This window comes from Pan troglodytes, chromosome 18 (assembly GCF_028858775.2).
Source record: "Pan troglodytes isolate AG18354 chromosome 18, NHGRI_mPanTro3-v2.0_pri, whole genome shotgun sequence".
Lineage (NCBI taxonomy): Eukaryota > Metazoa > Chordata > Mammalia > Primates > Hominidae > Pan > Pan troglodytes.
In genome coordinates, this window is record NC_072416.2 from 30,753,605 (window position 1) to 30,764,063 (window position 10,459).

A 10,459-nucleotide genomic window follows, 5' to 3' on the forward strand; every position below is an offset into this window, starting at 1 on the left:
ACCTCCTTGGAATACACTGTCATGACCTCATCTTTTACCTCCCCCACAGCTTTTTATCATAAGCCTTTAAAAACGTTCCCTGTTTCGAAGTGGGGAGAGATGCCAGTGGGGAGGCTGCAGTGAAGAAATCATGTTCCGACAGCAACGGCAGCAGTAATGAAATATCAGTCCGATGGTTTTTTGAATGTTTGGTTAAATTAGAAAATAAAAACCAGTTTACCTGACCCTGAAGTGACTATAAACTGTTGTAATCCCAAATAAACTTCTAAATTGTCCTGAAGAACAGGGAACTGAAAACAAAGAAACAACAACAACAAAAATTTTAAGCCATAAATGCAAGTTTTAATAGCATTTTAACATTACAACATAACACGTAACTATGGTGCGAGGAACAGGATCAAAACCTTTTCTCTAGGAACCTTTAAATGCAGCTAAAAAGCTATGACCCCCCTTTCAGTGCCCCCCAACTAGTTTCTATAATTGAAACCGCCAATTAATACACAGAATAAGAAAGAAAACGTATTAGTTCAACCCTTTTTTTAAAAAAAAAAAAAAAAAGCAAAGGACACTGTGGTATGACTCTTACGTTCCTAATAGAGGAGATCAAACCCTGAAATGACCTACACCTTCTAGAACTCTGAGAAGGGACCATATCTCCCTTCAAATCCAAGGGAACCTCTACCTTGAGAGAAATGTCAGCTATGCCTTATTAAGCACATGGTAAAGTGATAAGATGGGCCAAATTATTTGGAAGTCAGTTCCCTGGCTCAAGTAGCGGTCAGAACGTCATAACCGGAGCTGCATCTTTCTTTCTCAAGCTGCTACACTCACCAGTAAGATTAAAACGTGACTGGCCCCTAAGAAAGGCAGATAGCAAAGTACGAAGCTTTCCAGAAGAGAACACAAGTATAGCTGGGTCATTCAATGCAAAAGATGACCCTATGGCCAGGGGCGGTGGCTCACGCCTGTAAATCCCAGCACTCTGGGAGGCAGAGGCGGGCAGACGACGAGGTCAGGAGATCGAGACCATCCTGGCTAACACGGTGAAACCCCGTCACCACTAAAAATACAAAAAGTTAGCTGGGTGTGGTGGTGAGCTCCTGTAGTCCCACCTATTCGGGAGGCTGAGGCAGGAGAATTGCTTGAACCCAGTAGGTGGAGGTTGCAGTGAGCCAAGATCACGCCACTGCACACTCCGGCCTGGGAGACAGCGTGAGACTCCGTCTCGAAAAAAAAAAAAAAAGAATTACCCTAATAACTGCCTTGCCTTGAAGAAGTGATGAATTTAATGAAATCTCTTTGAATAACACGCACCACACAGGGAAGGGAATCAATCCTTACAACTAAAGATTCCAGCACGTATAGACACACGCAGAGAAAGCTAGCAATTTGCCAAGAGTGAGCTTTACAAAGGCCAGCTTTTCAGCAATGTAACTTCTATAAGTAACAGCTCCCACTCGGCCTGGCCACTTGCAAGCTACTGATAAAGGTATTAAGGCTTTAGTCAAATTGCTATTATATCCAAGACTAAACAAGGTTCCAAAAGTTGGTTTAATATTTTGTGGAAATGTTAATATTTGTTCAGTTTGAGCATCACTTATGGTAATTATTCTGTTTTTAAAAATTACATAGAGGGGAAAGAGGGGAGAGAGAGAGAGATCCAGGGGAGTCAACCAGCCATGCTCTGTGTACAGAGAAATCGCTACACTCTCCACTCCCCCGGACAGCACATTACCAGTGTGGAGAAGGCGTGCGTGGGCAGGAGCTCCATCACTTTGGCCACCACCTCCAAGCTCTGCCGTAAGTACCGCTGCCACTCCGTCTGCTGCTGTGGGGGAAGCACAGGAGAATCAGCTCTCCCAGAATCCTCTCATCTTCCTTGCCAACCTCAAGTCCACTCTCAGACATAAAATTTTGAAGAAATGGAAAATGATGGAACCAGGTTATCTGGTACTATAAAAAGGCCAAGCTAGAATTTTTTTAAAACAATGAATTAATTTCACAAAAAACTACTTCCTCAGAAAGTAAATGATCCACATAGAATAAGCTATTTTCCCCCCTTTGGGTTATAGGATACAGAGATGGAGAGCCACTTGTGAAATCACCTGTTGGAAATGATCACGCATCACCTTCTGACACGGTCCACTACTGTATCCCTATCCACATAACTGACTGACTCAGTGCCACTCAGAATGGGGTCCACAGCCAGCCAGCAAACGCATCCCCTGGTGGGCTGTCAGAGATGCAAATTCTATGGTCCTCACCCCAAGCCTCCAGAATCAGAATCTGCTTTAACAAGCTGTTCCAGTGATTCTTATCCATGGTGACATTTAAGAAGCAAGACACGTCACTCCCCTTTTGGGAGATGAGGACATTAAGGCTCACAGAAATGCCACACCCAGCCCTCCAATCTCCTCCATGCCCAAGGTTGCAGAGCTTCAAACCCAGGCCATCTGGCTCTAAGCAAAGGGCTCTCTGTAACCCAAATATGACCACCCATAAGCTCTTGACCATGCCGCAGTCACTCTTACTTTGAGAAGAGCAGCAGTTATTTGAAAAATTTTAAAGTGCCTAATGGTTTAAAAAAAAACACTGGAATTGTTTCCTTAAAGACATTTTCCTTATTAATGTTGGGGCACATCAGCATCAATAAATTCAAGGCTGATTTTAAGAAGCAGAAGTTTGCATAATGTACTCCAAACAGACTTCCTTTCATTCTAGCCTTATCGGTTCAGTATCTTGCTAACGGTCTCCACAAGCATCCAGCTAGCTGTTACTGCTGCCCAGGTTGGGGAGCAGAGGTGAGGGTGCAAGGCAGGGGAGACAGAGAGGATACAGAGTTCTCACTAAACCGTTTTTCATTGTGCATATGGTTTCTCTACTTACATCTCTAGTCCACATAGATAAAAAAGCCTGTAAAACATTTTTTACGGTTAATAAGCCAAAAGGGACCAGCAGGAGATTAAAAATTTCAAATGTACGACTCAAACCAGAAGACTACTCTGGTTTCAGAACAGTCTTCGGAGCAGAGGGCTCTGGGTTCCAAGTCCCCATTCTGATTGATGTCACAACGTGACAGCGACAAAAAGTCAATCAGGGCATGCCGCTTACATCGTCATCCAGAGTCTCATCATCCAACTCCTCCAGCTGGGCTTGGTTGTATCTGAACTGGATTCGATTCAACACCTCTGTGAGCAGGAGCACCAGGGCATCTTCGTACCTACGTGGCAGGGAGAAATTCAACATTGAAAGGAGGCTTTCAGCTTAGAATTTGGAAAATGCCTCCTGCACTATAAAAGAAATGGTGTCTATGTTGATCACCATGGAAAAGGAGCATCGAAATTCCTGAGGCTGAGTTTATGGGTTGGTACGTGTGTGCGCCCATGGAAGAGAAGCAGAGGTATTTATTTAATGACGTACCAGGCACCATGTATCTTCCTGACAGACTGTTTATATAACAGCCTTTTTTGTCTCTGGCAATAATTTCTGTCTTAAAATATATTTTGTCTCCTATTAGTATAGTGACCCGAGCTTTCTTTTGGCTACTTTTTGCACAGAATATCTCTTTCCATCTTTTTACTTGCAATCTATTTGTATCTGAATCCAAAGTGAGTCTCTTGTAGACAACACGTCATTGGGTCGTGGCTTTAAAAAATCTATTCTCTGCCTTTTTTAACAGGAGAATCTAATCCACTAAATGTAATGTAATTACTGATAAGGAAGGCCTCATTTTTGCCATTTTGCTATTTATTTTCTATGACTTATGTTCCTCAATTCCTCCATTCCTGCCTTCTTTTGTGTCAAACAGGTATTTTCTAGTGCTGCATTTTAAATCCCTTGTCCTTTCTTTTACTAAGTATTTTCAAGTTATGATCTTAGCAGCTGCTCTGGGGATGATAGGCACTGCATATAAATATTACCTAATTCAATGATTTCATGCTTTTAACAGCTGTGAGAAGTAAATGGTATCAATATTTTTCTGATGAGGAAACAACAATTAACAGAAGTTAAATAAACTGCCCAAGGCCACAAAGCTATTTCGAACCTAGGGCCCCCTAACTCAAAATCATGTTCTCGCCACACATAAATCACCAATGAAGTGTTTTGTTTTGTTTTGTTTTGTTTTTGTTTTTGGAGACAGAGTCTCACTCTGTCACCCAGGCTGAAGTGCAACGGCGCAATCTTGGCTCACTCCAACCTCCGCCTCCCCAGGTTCAGTGATTCTCATGCCTCAGCCTCCCGAGTGGCTGGGATTACAGGCATGACCCGCTAGGCCTGGCTAATTTTTGTATTTTTAGTAGAGACGGGGTTTCGCCATGTTGGCCAGGTTGGTCTTGAAATCCCGACCTCAGATGATCCACCTGCCTCGACCTCCCAAAGTGTCAGGATTACAGGCGTGATCCCGCGCCCAGGACCAATGGGTTTTAAGCCTGCTCCACCCAACTCCCAAAACCTAATCTTTAGTCCATTTTAAGAAGACTTAGAAACTAAAAAGAGCCTGGGGAAACCCTGACCCTTTGATTTGTGTCTAAGAATAATTTCTCAAAGAAATACTCAGAGCGGTAGGTTTGGATATTTCCCACATGTAATAAGAACCCAACTCAGAAGATACCAAGTTATAAGCAACAATTGCTACCACAAGGACCAACGAACTGCTCATTTTCAAGAACAAATCATGTTGCCTATATACTCGCCTATCCTGAAACGCTTCTAAGATAAGTTGAGGGACTGCTCCCATTCATAGAGCAAACCACCAGTGCTGGTTAGTAAGCTCTCCACACCAATCTGCTCTCCAAAGCTGTGATGCTGGGGCTGAGACTCAAAGGACACTTTGTTTCGGTCTGTTAGGTTCTGCCAGCAGGGACACTGGAGGGAGACTGGAAGGCAGAAGGGACAAAAGGACTGCATCCTTCCTGTGGGCTTGCTGTCCTGGCAGTGCTGTCCCAGCAACAGACACCTGGCAGAAGCAACTGGTTCCGGTTTCCAGCTTCATTCCACATTCCCAGAACTAGTATCGTGCACCCTCAGAGGTAGAGGCAACACCCTCTCCTCAAAGGAATGGTCCCAGTTCGAAAAGATCCCTCCTCTGAACTCCTGCGGCAGCTGGATGGGGCTCTCTCTTCAGAGATCTGAACCCTAGTTGCTCAGGGACCAAGCAGTGATCTTCCAGATTTTGACAGCCCAGCTTCTTGCCTTTGTACTTCTAGCCTTAGGGGTGAAGCCACTTCCTGTACTTATCAACTGTGTTATCTCAGTGTTTCCTCTGAAACCTATTTAATCAATTTCCTACAATGAATTTTCTGTTCAAATAATTAAGTATGGTTTCTGATTTCCTGACAGGACTCTAATACACCACCCAATCTAATACAGTTGAGTACTGGGACAACATGATAACCAAAGTTAAAAGATATCCAATACCAAGACCAAATACAGTCCATTTAGTCCACAAGGTACAGCCCATGTGATGAGACTCAGTCTACAGACCACTTACAAATCCTCCTGGATTGTCCCATTTCAGATTTTGGTGACCAGAGTATCTTTTATTTTTTTTAACTTAAGAATTTAACCTATGCCAAAATTGACATTTGTATTTATTTACTTATTTTTTAACATAATTTCAACTTTTATGTTAGATTCAGGGGATACATGTACAGACTGGTTACCGGAGTATACTGCGTGATGCTGAGGTTTGAGGTACAACTGATCTCCTCACCCAGGCACTGAGCATAGTATCCAATAGCTTTTCAGCCCCTGCCCTCCTCCCCACTCCCCTCTCTATCAGTCTCCAGTGTCTGTTGTTGCCATCCTATGTCCACAAGCACCTACTATTTAGCTCCCGACAGCTCGTTTCTTAACTAGAGACAGAGACACTCCCTACTTGCCCATATCCAGCAATGACTCCCCAACTGTATGCAAACGACTTAACAACCTAACACACGCCAGCCCTAAAGTAGACTAGCAACTGAACAGGGCCCAGGAAAGAATGCCGGCAGGGAAAAAGGCACTAATAAAATCTGCAACATCTGTCGGAAAATTCACCCAATAAAGTCAAAATCCCACGTAGTAAACTCCATAGAAAGGTAAGATCAAACATTTGGGCCTAGAGTTTATGTTTTTGCCTTTGTTCAAGACATAAATTTCTAAAGTTACAGAAGTTTCACACTATAAATTGCTGTGACAGATCAAAATATTTCCACAATTCTCCTAGGAAAGAAAATCTACTTCAGACCAGAGGACAGATGAATTTTGTCATCTATAAATTGTCTTGCTGTGCTAAAAGGAAATTTAGAGACTTTCTATGCAAATGTAACCCTAAATTAGACCTAAAATCTTAACTGGCAATTGGCAACTCTGGCTGCAAAAAAAACCCGTATCGCTTAGAAAATTAAGTCCAAGTAGGAACCAGGCAAACATGCACATAGATCACTGATCTCCCAAAGTGTCATGTGGGAGGTGGAGAAAGTATATGGCTGTGGCAGACACTCTGGTTGCCTGCCCAATACCCATTCTCCTTCCTCAGCAAGAGAGCACTGGGTATTGAGGCCAACTCAAGGACAACATCTCCCCTGAAGATGGGGGCGGTCAACGAGAGCCTAAAAGCAGCTACTGGGTGGGACTTCTAAGAAAGCTTCTTTTGCCCAACCTATCCCACTTCTCGTTCCTACTGCCTGAATCATGGGTATGATGTCTGTAGCATCATCCAGCATCCATCTCTGACCATAAGATGCTGATGGAGAGGGAAGCCATGCCTAATGGTAGAACAAATAGGTAAGAGGATTCAAAAAATTACTTGCTACTCAAAGAGACACAACTTCTCAAGGAGAAGACAATCGACAGATGCCAACCTCAAGATGACAAAGGTGTTGGAATTATCGATGACTCTAAAACAGCTGTAATAACAATGCTCCATGAGGTTCCTCTATGGTCTGAATTGTGCGACTCTTCCCCAAAAAGTACTCATTCATATATTGAAGCCTAACCCTCAATGTGTCTGTATTTGAAGACAGGGCCTATAAAAAGGTAATAAAGTTATGTGAGGTCAAAGAGTAGGGCCTTAATCCAATAGGACTGTTGCCCTTATGAGAAGATGAAGAGACACAAGGGTTCTCTCCCTCCCTTTCCTCACATGCACACAAGAAAGGCCACGTGAGCATTCAGAGAGAAGGCGCCATCTGCAAGCTACCAAGAGAGCTCACAGAAACAGAATCTGCCAGCATCTTGAAGTGGAACTTCTAGACTCCAAAACTAAGAGAAAATAAATTTCTGTTGTTTAAGGCCAGCCTGTGGTATTTTGTTATGGTAGCCCAATCTAACTAATAGAGAAGGTAAACAATATGAAAAAGAAACCTGGAACTTCAAGAAGGAAGGAAAAGCAAGAGAAATGGCAATGTCTGGGTAAATCTAATAGACTACTTCTTTCTTCTTAAGAGCTATAAAATATGAATGATGGGTACGTGTATAAATTAGAACACTGTCTGGTGGGGTTTTCCAAGTATGTATATGTAAAACCTCAATATAAAGAAGAGAGGCTAAAGGACTCTAATCTATATGGTGGTAAGGTTTCCATACCACCCTTGTGGTAAAATGTGACTCTGAAAAGTTAAGTATATATACTGTAATACCCAGAGCAACCACCAAAAAAACCCACATAAAGAAATGTGGTCCAACACTCAATAGATACACTGGAAAAGAAAACTAAATGTGTATGCAACTAACAGAGTCTCAAAATAAATGAAGCAAAAACTGATCAAACTAAAAGGAGACAGACAAATCCAAAATTATTTTTGGAGAATTCACCCCTCTCTCAGTAACTGATAGAATAAGTAGGATAAAGACAACATGTACAGGCTGGACGCAGTGGCTCACGCCTGTAATCCCAGCACTTTGGGAGGCCAAGGCAGGCGGATCACCTGAGGTCAGGAGTTCCAGACCAGCCTGGCCAACGTGGCAAAACCCTGTCTCTACTAAAAATACAAAAATTAGCCAGGCGTGGTGGCGGGCACCTGTAATCCCAGCTACTTGGGAGGCTGAGGCAGGAGAATCGCTTGAACCTGGGAGGTGGAGGTTGCAGTGAGCCGAGATCACGCCATTGCACTCCAGCCTGGGTGACAGAGCAAGACCCCATCTCAAAAAAAAAAAAAAAAAAAAAAGACATGTACAAATTAAACTAGAAAACAATAACAAAAAGGTATATGGAAAATCCCCAAATATTCGGAAACAGCAAATCTCCAAAGAAATTAGAAAATATTTTAAATCAAATGAAAATTAAAATGTAACATTAAAATTTGAAGGATAGCCGGGCGTGGTGGCTCACGCCTGTAATCCCAGCACTTTGGGAGGCCAAGGCGGGCGGATCACAAGGTCACGAGATTGAGACCAACCTGACCAACATGGTGAAACCCTGTCTCTACTGAAAAGACAAAAATTAGCTGGGCGTGGTGGTTTGTGCCTGTAATCCCAGCTACTCGGGAGGCTGGGGCAGGAGAATTGCTTGAACCCGGGAAGCAGAGGTTGCAGTGAGCCAAGATCGCGCCACTGCACTCCAGCCTGGTGACAGAGTGAGACCCCGTCTCAAAAAAAAAAAAAAAAAAAAAATTTTTTTTTGAGGGATAAAGCTAAAGCAGGGCTTAGAAGGAAATTTACAGCATTAAATGCTTATATACACCACAGAGATAAGCCTATAAGCCTCAAGTTCTGAGAGTTAAATAAAATTATACATGTTAAGGCAACTACATAGCAGGTGCTCAATAAAATATATATGAATAAAGAACAAATGAACAAAGAAATGAATGAAAAACACACAGGTGATAGACAAAATTCCAAGTCAGGTAAATACACAGGATTGAAGCATATTCCTGGATAGCTTTTTCAACTCAATAAAGCAACTAAGACTCTATTCACTTGCCCTGTGGGGCAGTCAAGAGCAAGAACTAGAAAGCTGCTAGAGCTCTGATCTAAACCTAGTTCACACCTTTATTGCACCACAATGTCATGTGTAACAGTGGCACTTCCTCTTTATTAAGCAGGTTCACCCACTCCAAAAAGCAAGGAGCAGTTTTTCTCACGCTCACTCACATTTGTTTACAGTCCTATCTAATGTCACCAGAATCCCTACGTTGGTTTGTGGCCAGCACTTGCCAGAAGTCTAGTCACAAAGAGGCTCACAGAACATGACACAATGACTTTAGGTTGTTTCACACACTCAGGTTTCTTCATCTTCCTGTAAAAATAAGTTTCTACACAGGTGACTCCCTTCACATTGACAAGCACAAAGAGCCGGAAGTGAGAGAGAAAGGAGAGGTGAACCAATGCTTATTTACTGAGCACCTACTGTCAGCCAAGGCACTTTACGCTCATTAGTTCATCCCACTTTCTCAACAATCTGTGAGGAAGGCACAAACATCCAAAAGCACAAACAAGGAAAGGGAAAGGAAAATCCGGGCCTTTCCATGCCACCACCTCAAAATACAGATCAGGATGATCTACCCCATCGGCCATTCCACTCTGCAGGAATGGCTACAGAACATTTACCCCATTAACACCGGGGCTCAGGCTCTCTCAAGTCCCCACGGTCTCTCATCAAGAAATTCCTCTCACACCTGTAATCCCAGCACTTTGGGAGGCCGAGGCGGGTGGATCACGAGGTCAGGAGATCGAGACCACCCTGGCTAACACGGTGAAACCCCGTCTCTACTAAAAATACAAAAAATTAGCCGGGCGTGGTGGCGGGCACCTGTAGTCCCAGCTACTCAGAAGGCTGAGACAGGAGAATGGTGTAAACCCAGGAGGCGGAGCTTGCAGCGAGCCGAGATCGCGCCACTGCGCTCCTGACCAGGCAAGGGAGCATGCAGAGCTCCAATTTCCAAGCTCCTAGGACCAAAAATAAATCTATGTATATTTGTGCTTCTAAATTTGTAGCCTACAATGCTTACCACTTTGTTGTGATGAATGATGCAAAACCTTTAAACCACAAGGGACAGGAAATGAGTGCTGCCTTTGTGACTTAACCACACCTACATTTCCCATTTAAGACAGCAAGAAAACATTTTTTACTTCCTGCAAGATTAGTTGCTTCTGAAATATGATTCCAGAACATCCCAACTTCTCTCTGGTATATTTTATCAGTTGACAAACATTTGATCACATGTGCATGCTCTTAGTTAACATAAATGTGGTCATCACCAGAAGCCAGTGTTCTTCAGCAGCTGCTCCTGCAAAACAGCATATCTCTGATATATTAAGAGTCTCTCATAGTCTGGAGTGGTGAATGTAAGGGTTACAGAAAAAATTATAAGCTGAAGTTGAAATATTTTCTTTGTGCAGCCCACTGGACTAACACATGTTCTTTGTAGTCTACTGTCTTAGACCACTAAGGGGTATCTGACAGGACATGCAGTTCCCCAGACGGTGGTTACTATTTAACAGCACTAACCAGAGGAGCTTGGAGGGGTTTTTGTTG

The 10,459-nt window shown here is 43.1% G+C and overlaps 1 protein-coding gene across 7 annotated transcripts in view; it reads right to left on the reverse strand.

The window, feature by feature from the left end:
* Positions 1-10,459, reverse strand: part of XPO6 (exportin 6) — a 114,019-nt gene that overhangs the window by 34,133 nt on the left and 69,427 nt on the right. For 5 of the 7 annotated variants that reach the window (XM_016929688.4, XM_016929689.4, XM_001138416.8 and 2 more), the window contains 3 exons: positions 3,112-3,220; positions 1,736-1,828; positions 221-290 (listed from right to left, as the gene is read on the reverse strand). In XM_016929688.4, coding sequence (XP_016785177.1) covers positions 221-290; positions 1,736-1,828; positions 3,112-3,220 — 272 coding nt within the window. The remainder of the gene's footprint in view (positions 1-220; positions 291-1,735; positions 1,829-3,111; positions 3,221-10,459) is intronic. The other 2 variants (XM_054669057.2, XM_016929685.4) reach the window with 1 other exon arrangement.